This window comes from Mus caroli, unplaced genomic scaffold, assembly GCF_978045245.1.
Source record: "Mus caroli unplaced genomic scaffold, Mus_caroli_1 scaffold_17, whole genome shotgun sequence".
Lineage (NCBI taxonomy): Eukaryota > Metazoa > Chordata > Mammalia > Rodentia > Muridae > Mus > Mus caroli.
The window spans coordinates 41,506,605-41,529,035 of NW_028227272.1; the positions used below are offsets into that span (position 1 = coordinate 41,506,605).

A 22,431-nucleotide genomic window follows, 5' to 3' on the forward strand; every position below is an offset into this window, starting at 1 on the left:
CAGGGCTTAAGGTTAACCTGGGCCTGAGCTCTAGGTCTACAGGATAAGGCGTGGTCTGGAGACATCAATCAGCCTCTTAGATCCATTTATAAAACGGCAGAATATCTGTTGCTAAAACACTATTAAGATTGAGCCTCGAGCCATACCAGTGGGGAAGAGGTACGTTATCTCAATGACTTTAGCATTTCCTACCCATCTGTGTAACAGTCCTCACTCTAAGACACCTTCCTTGTGAAATCTTTCTACTGAAGAGGACTATTCTAACCCCTAACCATTGTCCTGTCTGTGACAGCCACTGAGACACCATATTGTTCCTCGCTGGCCTGGCAGGTTTTCTCCACTCCTAGTCCAAGAGGGTTATTGGTGGGTGGGGCTGAAGCTTGTGTTCAGGTTTGCTTGGCAGGAGGCAGACTTGCAACTTCTGGACAGCCCAGCAACAGGGGTGGCCCTCAGTTTCCTGGCAGGCAAGGCACTGGCCTCCAGTCAGCTCTGAGCTCTGTCCTGGTGGCCCCTCCTGGGACTCAGGGTGTCACCAAGCTTGGTGCCTGCCTGCTGCTGGGCCACCCAGGTGTGAGCTGCTTAGACAACTGCCAGATGGAGTGAATCTTGTCCCAGGCTGCTGCCAAGCCTCCGCTGGCCAAGGCTTAGAGTTCCTGTTCTCTCTTATCTGTTCTCCGCTATTTCTGAGTGATTGAACCAGGGTGCTTACATTTCAAGAGCAGCTTTCTGTCTTTTCTGAGTCTCTTCCTCCTTCCCTAAGATTTCAATCACAAAATATATTCTTTTCATAACCGGAAAAAAAAAGTCTACACTATGGAAAGTATACATTTTGAGTTACAAGGCCAGGGCAAGTTAAATTAACTTGGCCTTATGTGTAAGTTTGTTGTGAGGTGAGCTGACTTCGTTGTAATGGACATACACTTCCTTGTTGGCACGGTGAACCACTGTGGCCTCTCCTAGGCCAGCCATCATGTCCACTGTGGTCTGAGCAGGAAGCTGGGAGAACTGAGATTACCACAGTGCCCAGGGAATGGGGGAGCTGTACAGTCCCACCAAAAGACTGCTTTGCCGTGTACAGGAGGATCCTTTCCCACCAGGAAACACTGAAGTTCTGGGGACTCTGGGCTTGTCAGGCAGTCTTTCTCTACATGCCTTGTGACAAAGGCTTGAACACGGAGCATCAGGAACCAGTCATGTGCTGAGCATTTGGCAACACCCTCCAGGGCCCCACAAGATGAGTTAAGTCTCCGTGACAGCACGGAGGAACTCCATCATGGAAACTGCCCTCTTAAGATCTTTGAGAGCCAAATGTCAGAGTACAGGACAGCTGGCTAGCCTGAGGTTGGGGCTGTCAACATTATCATGGGGACTCAGGGAGGTAGCAACAGCTGACACAAATGAAAGCAGTCAGAAGCCAGATCTCCTGGGCTTCCTGCCCATTCCTTACCTCTAGAGGCCTCCAGCCACTCCTGTTTGACACTGTACCGGACCTGGGCTTTTGGGTGGCTCTCAGGCAGGTGGCAGGCAATGACGGCTGTGTTCCCCTCGTCTACTTCGATCACATGCTGCACATCTAATTTGAAGTCCTGGAGATCTGTGAAGAGAAAGGAATGTTCTTATTAGACCTGGATGGAGAGTGTCAGTGTGCTATCCCAGGTGGGTTCCGGTTGGGAGTCACAATAAATGAATTCAGCATTCACTCCAGGCCCTAAGAGAATGCTGAGAAAATTCTCAGACTCTGGAGGTTTGTACAAGTTTATAAGGATTGTCTGCTGCACAGCCCTCATCACCGGATGTAGTTCATCTTGAGGTGTATAGAAATGTAAGTTTGGGGAGACACAGAGAAGGTGGCCAGGACAGTTTCTTCTGTGACACTGAGCCCTAACAGTGAGCTGGTCCTACACAGCTGTCCTAGATATGTGTCATAGTCAGGGCACAAAGGTCCAGGCACAACCATCAGAAGGTTCTATAAATGGGGAGTAAAGAGAAAGACGAAAAGAAACGCTCATGTTTTCATCCAGTTCCATCAAGAAGAGCCTCCTAGGTTCTTCTCATACATTCGAAGAAGGAGAAAAGTGACTCAGTTTCCAACCTTGATCATAGCCAAGATGCCACTACCCAGAATCTACCGTCTCCTCTCTTGGGGATGATAGGTGGGACTCTGTGGATGTCAAGTCTGGCATGTTCAGGTAAGAGACAGTATGACATGGTTTCCTGCCCCCGAAACAGAGTCAGCAAGGGATGAGCCTCCATGAGTGTTGACGGTTGTTGTTAAGGCTTGTTTATATAACAGTCTACATATTTTCAAGTTCCTCCTCTGAGGAATGCTCCCTTCTGCCAAGGTTAATGCCTCCATGACATTCAAAGACAGCATGAATGTGGGAGGTGAAGGCCAGTCCATGTCTCCACAAAATGGTAGAATGCTGTGACCATCGGGACAGCTCTTAAGACTGTGGGAAAGAATGCTGAAAATGTGAGTTCAAAAATATATAATTTCCCAACTATGCAAAATATAAGGATGCAATATGAGTTGTATAAGGAGCTTCACAGATTTCAGGGAACAGAGGCAGCTGTGCTATGATCCAGCTTGTCAGAAAGATGCTAAAGAAGGAGATAAAGCGATTTAGGGGGGTGGTGATTGCAGAGCAAGATCCCACCCAGCTAAGTTTATTGTTTGTGCTTACAAAGGCTGGTAGATTCCTGAGTTCAAGGTCAGCCTGGGACAGAGCTAATTTAGGTTCAGGAGTGGTCAGAGTGGTAATTTCAGGGCAGGGTCCTGCCAGTTATCTTATTGTCTGTGCTTATGTTTGCTGTCTTTTCCTAAGCATCAAGGGGCTGGGGTCATGGGATGATGATGCATGGAATAATCAAAATGGAACCTAGGGTAAAGACTGCATTGACATGTAAAATAAAAGACTGGGCTTTTGGTCTACAAGAGATGAGCTATGCAGGGAGGTTTTAGAGTACTAAGAGAAAGCCATCTTGAGCAGAGAGCTCTCTGGAGATCTCCAGAGAAAACAGAGCAGAGGGCAATCTGAAAGCTGTCTAAAGCAGAATATGGGCTGTCAGCTTGGACGATAACTTGACTTCCACTCATGCGTTTTGCCACTCTCAAACACCCCTTCTCTCAGAACCCCTCTCTAAGCTGAAGCTTGCCCTTGGCATGTGGATACCCTAATGATTCTTCTCCTAGATGACAAGGGATCTCTGAGGATACCCCAGCTGGTACCCCACTGTGGAATCTGAGAGGAGCTGAGGATCCAGACTCAGGCTTCAGCATCCTTTGGCATCCTGCGGCTATTTCTTCTGTGTCAGCTTTGTGGGACAACTAGTGTAAAAGGAGAGAGGATGAAGGCCCATCTGGAGCAGGGGCAGGATGTTTCCTAAACAATCCATGTATCTAAAAACAAATCTCTTTGCATGGGCCAAATCACTGATGCTGTTGAAAAGCTGGGCCATTTCTACAACAAAACCACATTCTGAACAGGAAACTTGGTTTTTAGGATTGTAGCTGGATCTATTTTAAGAGAAGGAATAAAGCTAATAGAATACAAAGAAAGGGCCAAAAATATTTTACCCAGACACTCTTTTCAATGTGGTGCTGAGGAAGCCATGGAAGCCCACTCTCAAAGCGCAGACCATTTCAAACTTTGCTTAGCCTTGGGCTTCCTGTAATTTCACTGCAAGACTCTACCTGCCTGCAGTGTTGTTTTCATGCGCCACTCAGAAAAGGTAAGCAGGACAGGAAAAAATAAGGTTTCTCGAAAAACATGAGAAGTAACTGCCCAAAATAAACTAGAGTCATCACAGGGGAACCTGGTTATCAAGTCACCAGTCAAGGTCAAGGAAGTTTTCTACTTAATGGAACTTTCTAGAAGTTGTAAGTCAGGCCATGGTAGAGAAGAAAGCCTACTGCTTTTTATGAAAAGATCATTGTTGCTTTCATTTCAGTGTTAAACTTACTATGGACAGGGCCAAGACTTGTTTATATGTGTCCTCTAGGCCTAACTTGGATCTTGACAGTAGATGTTCAATGACTTAATATCATGGAAACTAAGTTTCACAAGTTGGATGCCCATTTACATGGCCTATGAACCCAAATTCTCTCAAAAAGTTTGGTTCATGTCATGAGTTCAAGTGTAGGACCCTAACACAAATGTTCCATAAACATTTAACTAAAGTATGACCAAGGGCAGTTATTTTAGAAAAAGAATGCCTGGTGACTGGGAGGCATTCGATCCCCTTGAAACTGGAGTTACCGACAGCTGTGCGCTGTTTTGCAGGTTATGAGGGTTCTGGGAATTGAACCTGGGTCCTCTGGAAGAACAGCCATCACTCTTAACTGCTGAGCCATCCTAAATCTTCAGCAACGTGTAAACAAAGGATCCTACATTTTCATTTTGCGCTGGGGCCTGTAAATTATGTAGCCCTGATCTGGCCGAGCCTCTAGGTTAGGACCATGAATGAGCTTCACTCTGAGAGGAAGAAGATGAACTGTAAGAAAGGGAATGCCTGGGCCCATGTTCCAGCTGAACACAGGAAGTGCCACTCCTTTAAAAAATATTTCACCGAAACCATGCAAAGGTGCTGATCCCCCTTCAGGGTAGGGCGCCTTGTACCTGCCAAGGGAGGAAGCTCCCCACAAAGTGAGCTATGAGCAAATGCACCTCAGAAGCATCTGGAAAACTCCTCAGGCACTGAGAACCATTTTCCTCCATGCTCTAATAAATCTAAAGCTACCCCACCAAGAGCTGTCCCCTCCCAGCCCACCCCCAACACCCACATCTTCTTTCTTTACATCATTCCAAGGAAAACTGCCCCAAGCAACAATATACTTAAACCCAGCAGATCATTTTGAAGAAAGATGTGAACAACCGAAAGGAGCTTGGCACCAGAAAGCCAACTCCATCATAATGCCCCCAGGCTTCTGCCTCCACTACACAGAAGGCTCATCCGGATGTGAAGTATGTGCTCCATCCACCAAGCACCCCCCACCTCACCACCAAGTGCTAGAACACTGGGTCCTCCTTACGCCCCTCTTGGCTCTCGATACACCCTCTGACAACCGCTAGAGCAGAAACAGAAGGCTGAGCCTTCAGGCAGGCATGAAGCTGGGCACTGGTCAGCCATGCAACCCAACTCTCCCTTTGTTCTGATGCCAACATGTGCACAACAGCCCGTGTGGGCAGGACCCTGGACACCCCATCTGGGTGCCCCACTCCTCACAAGGGCTGACTGGCAGGCAAGGCTTCTTGGCTTCAAAACAAATAAGCAGCAGTTTGGTCTTTGCTGCTGTCCCCTCCTTGTGCCTCCTAAGCTTAGGTCTTAGCTGCCATTTCTATCCCTCTCAGTTTGGTGGCTGCGGTAAGAATTCACTAAGGGATCAAAGGTGGAGTAATGAAGTGATGAATGATGTAAAAATCAGCTCCCCACCCCCACCCCCCTTCCTTGTGTTTCTGGCCAGGACGGAGGCCAGAGATGGAAGAGACTCCGTGATCAATAACACAACAGACTATTAGCAGCAGGCAGATGCAGAGGCATGCCCCATATGAAGGGGAGCAAGTAGCCTGTTCTGCAGAGAAGTTTCCTGACTTCCAGCAATGCCTTGCTGGAAATAAGGGGCAGGCCTTCAGTTACAAATGGGGTTAGCAGGCCTCTGTTGGCGGAAGGGTGGCTCAAGTTTCATGGGAAATGACTTGATAGGACACACACCTGTCCTTGCCTGTTGTCTGTGTGCTTGAGAAATGTGTTGCAGGAATATTTTTTCAGCTTTAATCTCTTACCTTCCCTCGCCTACTCCTTCTGTATTCTCTCTCTGCTCATTCTTCCAGCTACTTCATTACATTGCCCATTAGATCTATTCATTTCTCCGGTCTCCCTAGGTCAAAAGCCCTGGTCCTTGAGGTCACATCTGAGGTTACTAACACATCTTACTGTCACAGTACTTTCTGAGAAAGCCCATCACATTTTGAGCTCTAGACAGAGTCTTGCCTAGTCGCTTCTCCTGAAAAGCCCAGATTTCAAAGGGAAGCTGCATATTCCAACTGTGTTAGTCCTGTAAGATGCCTAGATGCACTGTCTATAGACATTCCTCCAAATGCTCACTGTGTGCTGCATTCTATTCTTCCTCTTTCCACTTAAAGGGAACGTCAGGCCCCAATTCTTTTGGCCACGGGAAAATCAGACAACATATGAGAGAGATTTACTCACTTCCTGCCCGGTGAGGTGAGTGTGTGAAACCACATAAGGGCACATTTGATCTTGAGTCCATTTGAACTTTTCAACCACTTTCTAGTCCTCTTCATTCTGCCCTTAATAAGAAGCTCGTAATAATATATAGAACAAACCAAGTGGTGGTAGCAGATGCCTTTAATCCCGGAACTCAGGAGGCAGAGGCAGGCAGATCTCTGTGAGTTCAAGATCTAGACTTGTCCACAGAGCAAACTCCAGGACAGTCAGCCAGGCCTATACAGAGAAACTCTGTCTCACAAAACCACCACCAACAACAATAATAAAGTTAGAATTATGAATTAAAGTATAATACTTGGAGGAATATGCCTATGTACCCTCAATACAAACTGTCAAAGCCTAACTGAAGACTTACCTCTTGCCGAAAACTTACTCTGTAACACGTCCAGTTACAGAGTATCTAGGGTCTCAGCTCCAAGTTCCTTGTATAACCCAAACCTCCACTTGTCAAAGTGTTTTTCCCTCAGCCTTCTCCCAGGTGGTAAAACAATGACAGCTCTTTCTGTTCAGGCAGGGAAGATGGCACCTTTGCTGGATGCTGTGGGAGTCCCCAGCCATCCCTTTTCCATGTAGGCGTTCATCACACACAGTCTGGTCCCGTGCTCCCCCTGCGTTCTCAGAGATCAGGGGGACAAGCCTACACTTATCTGCTGAGGTTTGGCTGGGATCCATCAGATTGTGGGCACTGCATGGGGCTCACTTGGCAAAGCTACTGGGGCTGCTGAGCAGTTCCAGAGCCACGGGCAAATTTCTGGGCTTACTGTTGTCAATCCTATTCCTCAATTCTCATGGCCTCCGAGCTTCAACTTGCCCCTGTGACGGCTTGTTGTGTCTACGACGCTGAGGTTACAGAGCTTGGGAAGAGCCTGTGCTGCTGGCAGCACTCTTCAGTGACGCAATGACCCTGTGGTCTTTTTCTGTACCTCAATCACTTTGGAGAATGGCCCCTAGACAAGGAATTAGAGATACTGAGTGCCTTCTCTGGATGAATCCCTGATTCACAGCTTCATAGAAGGACTTATGTGTAACACCGAAGAAGGCAGAGGGGCCGTGGCATTGCTTCTGTAAGTGGTCTCGGGTAGTATTGGGTTTTCCTGAGCCCTAAACTGTTCTACCGATGGACAGGGGGGGTTGCACACCTCACCAGATCCTTTGGTTGTCTAAGACACACCCAATGGCTTAGCTTCACCCTTGAGTTATCCTTGAATAAAAGTACCTTGCAAATGGAAAACCACAAAAGCCACCTGCTAAGGACAGGGGACCAAGTAAAGCGACAGCTGACAGTGCTCATGAGCTCAGGGAGCCTGGCACCTGGAGAGTAACTGGGGTTATGGCTTGGGCAGGCCTCTCAGAAGCTGAGCATCTGAGGAATGACTAAGTGCTTGCCAGTGGGTAGCCAGGGCACACAGACCACTAAAGTCAAACAGCACTGTAACTCACCAGGCTGGCCCAAACCAGTGTTTCCTAAGGCGGACATTTAGCACAGTTCCATCCCTTCAAGCCTCATGGATGCTTTTACTCAGACATTTTGGTATGCAGAAAATGCAAAGAGAATAAGATAGGTCGGTCCTTGAAATACCAGGGTGGTGGGGGTGGTGGTGGGGTTCCGATCTAACGATAAGATAGGTTAAGGTCAACATAAGATCACCAGAGTGGTGTTCCTAGCACGGTCATCGGCTCCTCCACCAACAGTCCAAAGCAGGCTGCTCCAAGCTGCATACAATTTGAGGAGGAAGCTGTAGATGCCAGCTTTGTGCCTTGTTTGGCAGGCCAGGACAGTGGATAAATATGTTTGCTCTCTTTGGGATTTTTTTTCTCCCCCTGCCAATCCAATTGTACAAATAATTTTGGCTCCAAACAAAACTCTTTCCTGACAGCCATGGAAACATGACATGAAATTTCTCAAACACACTTTCTGATGAAAGCATGCTATGCTGTCTTTTATTTAAATAAAAACCAGTTTCTATTGGGGGGTGGGGTGGGGGTTTTGCATCTGCCAAACAGAGTAGTTGTCAAATCTTTTGTTGTGTGTTGTTTTCCCCCTCGGCTGAGGTGTGGTTTCCCATATTTGAAAGGTGGAAAGGCTAAGCATGGAGGAGAGAGGAAAGAGACCGGAGGGTAGGAAGTAAAGGCAGAAAAAGGAAAATCCTAGTTAAGACAAGAGAGAGAGAATTATGGCTGAGAAGAGAGAAGGCAGAAAGAGGCAGGCGTGTGAGGGGAAGGAAAGGAAAAAAGGAATCTATTTTGCAATGTTATTAAATGATTTGCAATAAACTGGCTTAAGGCTTGAGGAATTTTTTTTGGCTTGAACCAATTAAAAAAAATATTTTTAAAAGACATAAGAGAACATGAAATGCGATTAGTCCTCAAAGACAAGTTAAAGATGGAGCCATGTCTCCACCGAGTCTGGCAGCCAGATGCACGGAGAGATGTCTGCAGCCGTCCTCATTTCCCTGACTGCAGTGCCTCTGTGAGGTAGTGCTGGCACACAAAAAGCTGCAGTTTCTTTTGGACCCGATGAGAGTTTGGAAAAAAAATACATTGAAGAAAGAGAGAGGAGAAAAAGATTTACTTGCCAACAACCCACATCACACATACTTCTCTGATCATCCAAATATAAATATAAATACAAACTCAGCAATGGGAAAATTCATGTAAATCCTGGTGGTCTGGACTCATCGGAGGCAAAGCTGGATCCCAGCACGGTCTTTGACAGGGCGGGTGGCCAGCACAGCGAGAGAGAGAGAGAGAGAGAGAGAGAGAGAGAGAGAGAGAGAGAGAGAGAGAGAGAGAGAGAGAGAGAGAGAGAGAGAGAGGAGGGTGGAAACAGGAGTCTGGCAGCTCCGAAGGGAACAGACATCTTCAGCAGGCCCTCGTAAACAGAATTCCAGGTTGGAGAGGCAGGACCACTATGCTGGGGACAGACAGGTTCATGTGGCCCTTCTTTCTCCCCACACATCTGTACTCGCACTCGCATGGATGCGCCACAGTAACAGCTCTAAGAAGCCATCTTCCACCAGCTTTTGTAGGATCTGGTGGTTGAATTCAAGTGCCAGGCCTGCGTGCAAGTGAGGCTACTCACTGAGCCATCTTGCCAGCCCTCCGTTTTGTTTAATATCCTGTACATGTTAAAAAAAAAAGTATTTATTTATGTATACAGTTGTACTATAGCTGTCTTCAGACACCAGAAGAGGGCATCAGATCCCATTACAGATGGTTGTGAGCCCCCATGTGGTTGCTGGGAATTTAATTCAGGACCTCGGGAAGAGCAGTCAGTGCTCTTAACCGTTGAGCCATCTCTCCAGTCCTCCTTTACTCTTTTGACTTCCATCAGTTTTTTTCTAAAAGCCCTTCTGTATCACCAACCTGTTTTAACAAATTCCTTGTTCACTCTTTCTATATATGTCACACACACACACACACACACACACACACACACTCAGTGAAATTAGGATTAGCCAAAATTAGCACAAATGTGTAGGAGAGTTATCTATTCCACTCAAGGGGAAGCACAGAAAACACAGGAAGTTTCAGCTATAAACACGGACAAAACAGGAAGTCGTAGGAAACAACACCATAGGGACAAAATTGCAAAAAGAATGGATTGCCCACTTCACACGTAAAAACACCTCAAAGGGAAAATAGCTCCACTCGTAGGTCTTAGCTCATGAGGTATTAAAGTGTACTAGAGTTTCTGTTGTTGCTTTCCTAAAGAGCCAGTTCACTTGGTTAACTGAGAGTGTGTTGTCATGGTTTGAATATGCTTGTCCCAGCGAGGGTCACTATTTGGAGGTGTGGCCTCTGTGTAGGTGGCCTCTGTTGTTGCCATGGGCTTTAAGACCCTTATCCTGGAAGTCAGTCTTCCTGGCTGGAAGTCAGTGTTCCACTAGTAGCCTTCAGATGAAGATGTAGAACTCTCAGTCTGCCAGCTCCATGCCTTTAGAAGTTACAAGAGGCAGTAAAAGATTCCTAGGGAATCTTGAACACAGACCGAGCCAGCTGAAGGGGTGGGATGAGAATGGAAAGGAGACTACAAGGCAGAGGCAAGGCTGTGCTGGGTGGGGCGGGGCCATTGCTACACTGGGGCTTGAGCTATACCCTGTGGTCCCTGAAGAAGTCAGTTTCTCTCTCTCTCTCTCTCTCTCTCTCTCTCTCTCTCTCTCTCTCTCTCTCTCTCTCTCTCTCTCTCTCCCTCCCTCCCTCCCTCCCTCCCTCCCTCCTTCCCTCCTTTTTCCTTCCTTCCTTCCTTCCTTCCTTCCTTCCTTCCTTCCTTCCTTCCTTCCTTCCTTCCTTTAGAGACAGGGTTTCTCTGTGTAGCCCTGGCTGTCCTGAAACTTTATCTGTAGACCATTGTTGGCCTTGTACTCAGAGATCTGCCTGCCTCTGCCTCTATGGAGTTAAATGCCTGCACTATCTCCACCACTAAGCTCAGCACCATTATCTTTATAGAAAAAAAAATAGTGGGCTGTTTGTTGGTTGGTTTGTCTGTTGCTTGTGTGGCTTGCTCATTTGTTTGGCTTACATCACTGTTAAGTGATCATGCTTTAATTCAGATATGCTCTCTAATTCTTGAACTGCTCAATACATTCCAAGATGGCTGGAAGTCTAAAAGTAAGGTCCAAGTAGAAATCACTAAACTTTCTCACATAGACCAAAGCAGAGCATGAAGGAACTTATAAAGCCACTAAAACGTCCCTTTTCATCTTGCATCCTTCTAACCAGTGGTCCAGTGGTTTCAAGACAGCCGAATCAATGTTCCGCCCATCCTCGGTGCAATGGACATCTTATGGCCCTCTCCTTTTCTCTTAGTTTAGATAATGGACCTAAATTTTGTGTAAGTGTGTAAATAGGTGACTGAGTACACAAAGAATTGGGGGAGAGGTGCTATAAGTCTTTCAATGTATTCTTGGTAAAAGTGCCACAGGCTTGAGGTCAGTTTGGTAGATGGTGCCTACTATGAAACTGGTTTCCGGGCTGCCTCAGGCCGATACCTGCTTTTGAGTGAGATATACTCTGTGCAGAGTTTGTAGCCCTGGTCTGTTGAAGTGCTTGTTCCAGGCCACATAAGATTACTGTTGCTGATGCCATTTGAAGATTCTACCAGAATACCAGGGAGAATTCTTATAATTTCATGACTTATTTACCTAAAAAGAGAAGAAATTAGTTATGCCTCCTGCTTAGAGCTATTGGCATTTTTATTATTTTTTTATTAACATATTCAGCTGCCTTCTGGGTCTGAGGATCTTTGGATGATTTTTTTTTTTCACCTGGCCAAGTCAAACACATCACTTACCACTAAAAGCAGTAAATTTCAAACTAAGCCTATCCTCCCGTTCCAAGTCTTGGCTGCCACGGAGCTGTCCCTGCCCTGGTTTCAGCTGCAGACTGCCCTCCTGGGGCAGCTCAGAAACCCACCTGTGTTTTCCTTTCTCCCCCATCTCTTCTTTATTTCAACATCCCTTCATCCCAAAGCAAAGGGCTCATACAGGAGTCCACGAGTCAGCCAAGCGGCTCCACAGTTTTTTTTTTTTTTTTTTTTTTTTTTTTCAATTTGGAGCAACTGGCTACTTCTTGTTTTCTCTGGGAGTCACACCCAGACTGTGCCAGACTGCTGTGTGTTGGAGGTTGGGGATGCTACTACAGGGAGAAAAAAAAATCCCTAACCTTAGAACTCCCTTCTGAACCACAGCATGTACATTCCTTAAAGGTAAAAAGACAAAACAGTGAGTCAAAGACAGCCTGAAGAGTGGCCTAAAATAACAGAGGCTGGATGAGTAACATTGGTGGTGGTGTCAGGATGATGGAAGGAAGTTGGAGAGTTAGCTTAGTGGTTAAGGGCAGTATCTTACTCTTCCAGAGGGCCCAGGTTTGGTCCCAAGCACCCTGTAATTCTAGTTCCAGGAGATCCTGTGCCTTCTTCTGGTCTCCTTGGACGCCTTGCATGCACATGGTATGCAGATGTACATGCAGGCCAAACACCCATACATATAAAAATAGAAAAATTAAAAACTCAGTTGTATTCACTATGGAAGAACCCTCGTCTTTCCAGACAGTCCCTAGGTCTGTCCACCATGTGGATGGCTGAATTCAATTGTTAAAGGCTTGATCATGGCATGTAAAGATTTAAAATATTAAAGATAAAACAGAGCCACACACATTCTTTAAGATTCAATTCCTGAGTCTTTTTCAGTAATCTCACCTTCCAAAATTGAAATAAATAGTTGCTAGTTGTTCCGCCCCTATTAAAACCTGTGCACATCTCTGTCAGACAACTTAGAGGGCCAAATGGAAGGTCATTTTCTCCATTAGACAGAGAAATCCTCAAGAACTGTGACCAGATCTTTCTGGGATGTACTGGGAATTCTAAACACATCCCAGTTAAGACGGCAGCTTTCAAAATGTCCAAACAGAGAAGTCAACACTGGGGAAGTCATGGTTTGAAGCTTCACAAGATGGGCTCACTGATTTTCATTTTGCCTTACTGAATGATGTCTCTAAGGATAGAATACATTTGTTGGGCAGTGAGTGTCTGAGGAAGAAGCTAAGTTAAAGTGGGCTCGATAATGAACCGGGTCAGTAGAATATGTTTTAGGAAGAGCATCATAGTGATGGCTGGAGACAACGTTCTTGGCATCATTGGTTAGCCTGCATACTTCCTTTTCTTTTAGTCTCTCTACCTCTCTGTTCTAAAAGAAGTGTGGGGGGAGGTTTAGAGAGATTAGGAAATATAGTACAAGTGTTAAAATGAATTTAAAGTAAAAAAAAAAATCAAGACAAAATATGCAAATAAAATATCAACAAATTAAGCTTCGTAACACAAAGGCCTTATTAATGAAATTGTTGAATGTGTCCAAAGCAGTTCCTGACAACATACAGGTACCAAGCCAAGAAGGTTGCATGAAGCTGGTACCTTTATCCTCTGGGAGGGTGTGATGGCTATTCTTGGTTGTCAATTTGACTACATCTGGCATCAACTAAAACCCAAATGGCTGGATACACCTCTGAGGGATTTCTTTCTTTCTTTCTTTCTTTTTTTTTTTTTTTTTTGCCTTAATTAAATCATTTGAAGTGGGAAGACCCACTTCTAATCCATTATCTTTGAAGTGGGAAGATCCACCTTTAAATCTGGACCACACGTTCTGCTGGCAATCTACATAAAGGGCACAGAAGAAGGATGCTTGCTGTGTCTTTGCCTGCTTGCTTTCATTCTTTCTCACAGGCATTAGCACTTACTTCTTGAGGATTTTGGCTTACACCTAAAGACCAGCTAAGAGATCCAGCCTCCTGGACTGAACAACTACTAGATTCTGGACCTTCCTTTCAGAGCCATTGTGACTACCCAGAGTGCAGTGCTGAGAATCTCACAGTTGAAATCGAGGGTCAGGAAGAAGTCTGGAGTTCCCTAGCTATCTGCTGTTGACTCTGGAGTAGAGTGGGTCTTATTGGTTGAGCCACATAGAGTTGTAGTCATGCAGTAAAATGTTTATGGAAAGAAGGGAGGGAGGGAGGGAGAGAGGGAGGGAGGGAGGGAGGGAGGGAGGAAGGAAGGAAGGAAGGAAGGAAGGAAGGAAGGAAGGAAGGAAGGAAGGAAGGAAGGACAGAGTCAAAGGCATTTTAAATATCAAGTATAAGGCTGACCAGGAGATCTGAAGTATGGCTTTAGTGGTAGGAGAACATTACCAAAAAGCAAGGTTAGGTTAAACCACTGGTTCTCAACCCTCCTGATGCTTCCACCCTTTAATGTAGTTCTTCACTTTGTGGTGATCCCCAACGATAGAAACTGATTTTTGTTGCTACTGCATAACTGTAATTTTGCTAGTTATGAATCATAATGAAAATATCTATTTTCTGATGGCCTTAAGGTAATCCCTGTGAAAGGGTTATTTGACCCACAGGCTGAAAACTGTTGAGTTAAACAAGGAAGAAAATTCTCCACAGGGCATAGTAAAAGTAAATGGTTCTCACCCACACATCAGGGCAGGTGGGGAAGACATGAGTGAAACTCTTTGAGGAATTCTGGACTTCCAGCTCAATTTTTACCAAAATCTAGAAGCTGATGCTACCTGGTCAGGATGAAGTCTACCTCCCAGCATCAACACGGGAGAACCAGAGGCCTGGCCAGGAGAGTTCTCTAGGGGCTTCCCTAGGCTTGAATCCTCAAGCCAGATCCTTGATTCTTCTCTATAAGGCTCTCAGCAGTCTCTAGAAGGAAGCCATGATGAGGTGTGTTGCCAGATAGGCCACACAGCATTGCTTTGTGTGAAGATGAAAGTATGAAGGAAGGCCCCCAATGAAGCCTTAAACACACTCTCCTGCCCTGCCTGCCTCGAAATGCAGAGGGTGCCGTTGGCAATCTCATCTGTAGAGACCAGTCTCCTTGTACACCAGCCAATCAACAAAACACAGATCCATTATGCTCAGGAATGTGTTCTAAGAAACTTAATCTAACTGCTGAGTCTGGGCCAGACCTTCCAGTGGCATTAACCCAAAGAGAGCAAGCCCATTCTCTGTCCTCCACCAACCTTCCTGGCAGCCCAAATCTTCCTTCTTCAATCCTGGGGGCTGCAGTTCCACGCCTCCCCCATGCCCTCCTCAGCAGGACACCCACCCCACCTGCTCACCCCACTTCCCCAAGTTCTCCTTCTTTCTAGTCAAGACTCAAACATTTCACCTTGGATTCTTGTCTGAATGACAGTTCTTGGCTTTCAAATGAGACCAGCTCCCCTTCAGCACACACCCTTCTTTGCCAACCACACACCCTCAAGCACCAGAGAAATCAGGAGCCAAGAATTTTTTAAAAATTAAAAATTAAAAATAAATAAATAAAGACGGTAAATTGAATCTCCTCACACACAGATCTATTTTGAGTCAGAGAGGTCCAAACTAAACCACCTCTTCAGCAACTCCCCTTTCTCCAAACACTAAAAGGTTCAGGCTGGCTCCTCATTAGGCTGGATAGACCATTAGAGAGCATCTTCCGAGTCTGCAGACACACGCTGATCATTTGCAGATAGAATCTCTCTTCTAAAGGCTCCTTTAAGGCACAAATGTTGAAAGGTACATCTTAGTTGGAATAACGAACAACTGGGAAAGAATGAATTGCCCAGCAACAGGAAATACTTCAGTCCATTGTGGAAGAATGCTACTGTAGGGGGTTGAATAAGTAAACTAGCTAAGGACACAATGGGATGCGTGAGAGTGACAATTACATGATACTATACATTAAACGCATGTGCAGAAGTTATTGGTCATTCACTTAGGATCCAGGCACTGGATTACTGTTTGCATTTTATACTCATTGAAGCAGAGAGGTGAACTATCTATCACATGGCCAAAGGAAAATGTGTGTCATATAGAGCCAAACAGGAAAGAGAAGACTAGAAACTGTATTATTCACTCAAATTAGAACAACTGTTAATACAATTTTTTTAAATCCGTTTTTCCTCCCGGCCACTTAGTCCGCAACAGCAACAAGTCTATGGCTAATTATTATTAACTGCATAGGCCATAAGCTTTGGCTTGTTCCCCAGTTGGCTTATAAATGATTTAACCCAGTTAAAGGATTCTGTGTGTACAGTGTGGTTAGTTACCTCTCCTTCAGTCCTGGCTGGCTTCTTCCTTCACATCTCCTCTGTGTCTCCCTGAGTTCATCTACCTGCTGGCTTAAGTCTGTCCCCTCAGACTGTCATCTCCAATCTCTCCCTGCGGCTCCTTTTATTATCTCAGATTTCCCAGAATCCTCTCTTCTTCTGCCACTGTCCCACCTCCTATTTCTCACCTCAGCTCATTGGCCATCGGCTTTTTTATTGACAGGTGGTGCTTATAAGAGATTCTCTCTACACTCAACAACATAACTATACGGGTATGGATAAGAACTGGAAGAGAATATGCCACAATGACAAGCAAGGTTGTGTGAAGATGGCAGACTTAGGGGTCATATTGCATTTTACATATTCCAAACTTCCTATAGTGCAATTATAACTATACAATTGGTAACAGGATGTAGGGAATGTCTGATGGCAAGAAGCGTGGTTCTGATCTTGGCCACTCTTGACCGAATGCAATGACTCCTACTTATCTCTACTGTCTTCCTCTAAGCCTTCCAACACCCCCGACTATGCCTACAAGCACAGCCTGAGGAGAGTGCCTGGCTAGACTTTGCCCAGCACTTAGCCTGCTCCTAGAGACCTGATGCTCGGAGTGAATGGCACGCTTTCTCCCAAGAAGGAGAGTAGCTCCGTGTGGGGTGGGGAGAACTTTGTCTCAAGGTCAAGCTCAGAGAGAGAGACACCCTTTGCCTGTGCCCTGTAGGAAGGGGTAGAACTTGGTATCCCCTAAGAAATCAGGAGCACCACCAGTGTAGTCCTGCTACACTCGCCCACACTGATGTTCTCTTAGGGGTCTGGAAACAGGGTGGAGCCTTTCAACCTTGCTCTTCTTCTCCCCAGTTCCTTGACGCTCTCTTTCTGGTGCTCACAACTCATGTACCTCAGTGATCTCAGCTGACTTCAATAGACCCAGGTTGCAGAAGTTTTCTCCCTTGGCTCTATGGTGTGGGGGAACTCATTTCCTAGAACCACATTACCCATAAGCCCAGTGGTGATCGAGACACGGAACCCCAAAGCAAGCTTATCAAGGCCAAGTGGACACTATGAAGTTATGAGAAAATAAGCCCTAGTAGTTTCAAAGCTTATATCCAAACGCATAAAGTCTTGACACGTTTCCCTGTGTCCTACATACACTTCATGTGGGAAAGGCCAAGATGGAAGCAATTCCTTGTTTCCCAGCTATAAGCTAAACATACAAGAATGAGTATTGAGGCTGCTTTGCTGGGTTCAGGAAAGTATGTGATGAGTAATTGTCATGAAGGACTTATGAACAAAGGACTAGAAATCAGATAATAAACACCCTATGCATACATCACATGTCAATCACATATAAAGGTCGTGTGTCATACTGTCCCATACCATATGGCCTAACAACATGAGTAGGGTATGTAGAGTGCCAACTAGCATTACCTCTCCCAGGCGACGCTTCTCATCTGGCTGCGACCATCAGGACACCTGACCCTCACTTTTTTTTTTATCGGATCCTCATAATACATACTTAAATTGTTTATACAAATTATGTCCCACCTAAGACCGTGTGGCAAGACGCACAAGGAAACTGAGTCAATCAGAATTATCATTGTGTATGTGGAGTGGGTGGGAGGGAAGGTGTAGGCCATTTAGCTCTTGGCTTCCATATATTGGCCTGAGGTTGTATGCTTTTTTTAACATAATAATCCCAGAAAATAGAGATGAGAAAACATGAATTCAACATCACAAGCCTACAGACAATGACGTCAATCTCTCTCTCTCTCTCTCACTCTCTCTCTCTCTCTCTCTCTCTCTCTCTCACACACACACACACCACAAATTATAATGAAAAATTAAATAACTTCTATTCCAGGCATTAGGAATATGTTGAGACCGAGTTTAGAGTACACAGGCTCTCTCCATAGCCCTGCTTTTAAAACCCTGACTGAAATCAATCTGACAATGAGGGAAGAGGTAAAGGGTACCCAGGAAGCAGGTGTCATAGCTTACGAAAACAACTGACCAAGTAGAGAGGTGGTGCCAATTCTGGGCCCCCAAAACAGTTCACTCTATGTAGATGGTCCACATATCACCCTATTCTGAGGAGAACTTCTCCAGGACATCACAACCCCCAAGAGTGTTGAGCAGCCACCATGTTACCCTGAAAGATGTCAGCAGTTGAGGCCCCTTTAATGCTATGATTAACAGCATAGGGTAGGGATAGAAGAAAAGAGAGAGAGTGGAAGAAGATGAGATCACACCGCACTGAGTGGCAAAGTACACTCACTGGCTAGCGTCACCGTGGCTGGCACACTGGCCACAGCTCCCGCAGGCATCCGTGCCACACACTGGTACCGTCCCACAGTGTGGTTGTTGAGGGCAGCAATGACAAGGGTCCCACGGGTGATGAAGACACCCAGAGCATCATCAGAGCCATTTAGCTCCTTCCCGTTGAAGCGCCAAGTCACATTCACCCATGGTGGCTCCACCACACAGCCCAGGATCACAGTTCCTCCCAGCTTCTGGACAGTGGACATGGGCTGGACCGTGACCTGAGGAACCTCATCTGGAAAAAGAACATCAATGCAGCAATGAGGTGAGGCCCCCAAGAAACTGCCATCACCGCCACCGCTGCCTTTTGGGAAGCTCTAGATGTCACCCAGGTGGCCATCCAGAATTCAGCACCCAGGCAAGCCACTCCTCCCCCAGTAACCTAACTACCTATGCCCATTCCCCACCCCACCTGTTTCCAGAAAGTCCCCTTGCTACGTAAGTGGTAATGCAGTATTAAAGCGAGAGCTCAGGCTCTAGAGTTGGACAGACCTGGACTGAATCCAGTGTCTCTGCCTCTTAACTGTGTAGTTCTGGCCTTTCTGTAAACTGAGGCTAGTAACGCCTAACTCAAGCATTCTTGTAACGCTGACAGAGTAAGCAAATGGCTTTGCTCATACAATAAACTCATACTACAGGTAGGTGTTTTTAATATTACTCTTCTTCTACTAGTGCATATTTGACATTACTAAAGTACAAAACTATAGCCAATGTGGTATTGTCCCGATCACTTTTCATCTGGGATACTTAGGTGTGGTACAGCCTGAAGGTCAGTAGAGATGTCGTACTCCTAAGAACTCTAAGATGCTTCATGCTTCCATCTGACATTAGGACAAAGAGCTCTTCTGCGGGTCTGTGGGGCAGGCTGAGAATGAAAGAAAAACACTCACGCAAATCAGCAAGGCAGCCTGCTGTGGCCAAGAGAATCCAAAGCAGTGTAAGTATAGGCTGCTCTCTTTGGCACGTCGTCATCTTCCCACGAGGTACGGTGTGTCACAGAGGGATCTGAGCCAAAGTCCCATAAGCCACGTGTGACACGAGTAGGAATACCGCCGTCCCTTGAAATCCTGTTGTGAGAGAAATTGGGAGAATGGCTATGGTGAAAATGTCTGGTGCTTGACCCATCCCTCAAGCTCATTCTATCACACTTGCAGAAAGCATTCAAGGTGGCCATGTTGCTGGTGGACGGGGGAGGTAGGGGGAAGGGGCTCTTCAGGACATCCTCATCAGAAGGATGTGTCTTATCAGGATTCCTCCTGCATCAAGAGGCAATTTCATCATGTTAACAATGCTAGAGCCTTGTCTAGGGACCAACAGCGAGGACAGGGGAGCCTAAGGTATGGAGGGGCTGAGAACTATGGAAAGGCCACATAGCAGCAGTGAGTATCTATGTTGGTGAGTGTGAACATGGGGAACAGACAAGACCATCCTTCTCATTCAGGGTCAGAAGTTGTGTATCCATGGCTATGTGGCATTCCATGTTGTAGTGTAGAACATTGTTGGGCAACGCTGTTAGATGTAAACTGAGTTCCTCTTTGGGGGATGTTCCTCCTTAATGAATCCTAGCATCACAATAATTCCTGAAAGCTTTATGTCTCTCATACTCCCCCAAACCTCACCTATGTCCTTAGGAATTTTTATTCTCAAAATAAACCTGCCTTCGTAAGCTTGTCAACAGTGTCTGTTGGCCCTAGCGCAAACACAGACGGGTGCCGTGTCAGCCAGGACTGTGTATAGCTTTATGCCAGTATGGCCTTCCAGATTCCACTTCTCTATGCCTCTGGGGCTGGAATTCTGGGGTTTCCACCTCCATGATTCACAGGGATGCATCTTTGTTCAGGACAATAGTTCCCTTACAATCTGACTGCACTGCCTTTCCAACTGTCTAATTCACAATCAGCCACCCTTTAATACCTGCCCCAAACCTTCCATTCTCCTCTTCCACAGTGATTCCTATAGCATGGTTCTTTAAGAGATTCTTCAAAACCACAAAGTCAACTACATGTTCTAATGCACTCTTCTAATGCTGCCCGAACCAAAGCATCATCCTATGCTTTCAGCAGATGTATCTGTAGCATTAACAAATAAGGAAGATGGATCAACGCCTTTATCAAACAAAGACATCACAATGAAGTCCAGGAACAAACAGGCAATGTTCCAGTGAACAGTCAGTGGTTGAACACAACCACCATTGTCTGTGTGTGACAATTTTTGTGAATATATGAAGTAGAGTTGGAGCATTTATTTACTTATTATTTGCATAGCCACTTTGGGGTACAGGTACACATGAAAGTAGAGGCTAGAAGTCAACACCAAATGTCCTCAATCTCTCTCTACCTAATTTTCTTTCAGACAAGGTCTCTTACAAGCCTTTAATCCCAGCACTTGGTAGGTAAAGGCGGATGGATCTCTGAGTTTGATCTACAGAGGTAGTTCCAGGACAGCCAGGGCTGCACAGAGAAACCCTATCCCCATTCCCTACTCCTCGCCCCCCTCCCCCCAAAACAAACCTCCCTAGAGCTCACCACTAGGGTAAAGCCGCCATCAGCAAGCCCTGAGGATCCTCCTGTCTCTGCTTCCCCAGCACTGGGTGGCACACACTGCTGTCCCGTGTGGCTTCTGGGGACTCAAACTCAGGTCTTCACACTTGTGTAGACCTGACTAGACACCCCACTCCCGGCACCTTTCCCCATGGCTTACATGAAAGGGTTGAACGCATATTTACGCATAAGCATTAGAATATTACTACTTGCTAGAAGAGTTATATTCGAATAATGTTAATAATATTAGAATAATAATAATAGAAGTAATATTAGACAGTAATATTAAACAGTAAAATTAGAAGATTTCTGTTTGGAGAAAAAAATCATTACTCACTTAACACATGAGTATGGGCCTCTCAAGAGCAAAGGAATTTCAAACATATTTCCAACAGTCATTTATATAATTTTTGTGGCTTCAGATGTTACACTGTTCAAATACTCCTTCCTTCCTTCCTTCCTTCCTCCCTCCCTCTCTTCCCTCTCTTCCCTCTCTTCCCTCTCTTCCTTCCTTCCTTCCTTCCTTCCTTCCTTCCTTCCTTCCTTCCTTCCTTCCTTCCTTCCTTCCTTCCCTCCCTCCCTCCCTTCCTCCCTCCCTCTCTTCCCTCTCTTCCTTCCTTCCTTCCTTCCTTCCTTCCTTCCTTCCTTCCTTCCTTCCTTCCTTCCTTCCCTCTCTCCCTCTCTCCCTCCCTCCCTCCCTCCCTCTTTCCTTCCTTCCTTTCTTCCTTCCTTCCCTCCTCCTCTGTGTTTTGTTTTGTTTTAAGAAAAGTTTTCTCTAGCCAGATGTCCAGAGACTTGCTATGTAGACCAGGCTAGCCTAAAACTTACAGAGATCCACATGCCTCTACCTCTCAAGTGCTACAATTAACATGTGTCACTACACCCAACCAAAGGGTTTCTAAGAAACTTCATTTTAGTTCTTTAGTGATGAGATTATAGGGTAGTTTCTGAGGCGGATATTACTACGGGTCAGGTCACAAAGATAGGAGGAACCCTAACGACAGTAGGTCACCAGGGAGTTAAGATATCTATATATTTTTTCCTTGAGTGTGTTTTGGGGTGTGGGTGTACATGCATACATGTGCATACAAGAGTGCATCTCTGTTTCTCCCTCTCTCTCCCTCTGTCGCTCTCTCTCTCTCTCTTTCTCTCTCTGTCGCTCTCTCTCTCTCTCTCTCTCTCTCTGACACCCATAGGCCTTTATTATGTGGCCAATGGGGTCTGAACTCCACTTAATCCACAGAGCCATCTCCCCAGGCAACGAAATGGTCTGACTGAACACGGGGGTTCATAACCTTATCCTTGAGAGTCTCAAAATGTTTACTAAGGTTTAGAGTTGAGAGAGGAATAAGGTTAAACTTGAAAAATCATCCAAGCTTAGGCCTTAAGCACGATTCCTCTTTAACATTCTTATGCAAAATGGCTTTGCTTAAAAGGCAGAGTTGAGAATTTTGGCACACTATGGAAACTTCTGCTCCCAGAAGTTATAATAATTTAATAAACCCGAGGGCTGTTACTCGTGAGGTGAAGCTAGTTCACGCATTGGATGAGTGCTGCTGGAGCCAGCAGAGGGTGAGAGAGCACCTGCTCCTACTGCAAAGACAGCTACACCTCACACAAGACCAATGCTCTCATCCATAGGCAAGCCAGTCTCGTGAGGTAGGGGGCCATGATCTCTACTTGACAGCCGAAGAAATTGAGAACCAGAAACTTAACAGTGCATGGTTGTGAAC

At 45.8% G+C, this 22,431-nt stretch overlaps 1 protein-coding gene across 6 annotated transcripts in view; it reads right to left on the reverse strand.

The window, feature by feature from the left end:
* Boc (BOC cell adhesion associated, oncogene regulated) overlaps window positions 1–22,431 on the reverse strand; it is a 74,944-nt gene that overhangs the window by 17,650 nt on the left and 34,863 nt on the right. For 5 of the 6 annotated variants that reach the window (XM_029470642.2, XM_029470644.2, XM_029470645.2 and 2 more), the window contains 3 exons: window positions 19,049–19,225; window positions 18,115–18,393; window positions 1,448–1,594 (listed from right to left, as the gene is read on the reverse strand). In XM_029470642.2, the coding sequence (XP_029326502.1) occupies window positions 1,448–1,594; window positions 18,115–18,393; window positions 19,049–19,130 (508 nt within the window). In that variant the 5' untranslated portion in view covers window positions 19,131–19,225. Of the gene's footprint in view, window positions 1–1,447; window positions 1,595–18,114; window positions 18,394–19,048; window positions 19,226–22,431 lie in introns of those variants that run through there. The other variant, XM_085832050.1, reaches the window with a different exon arrangement.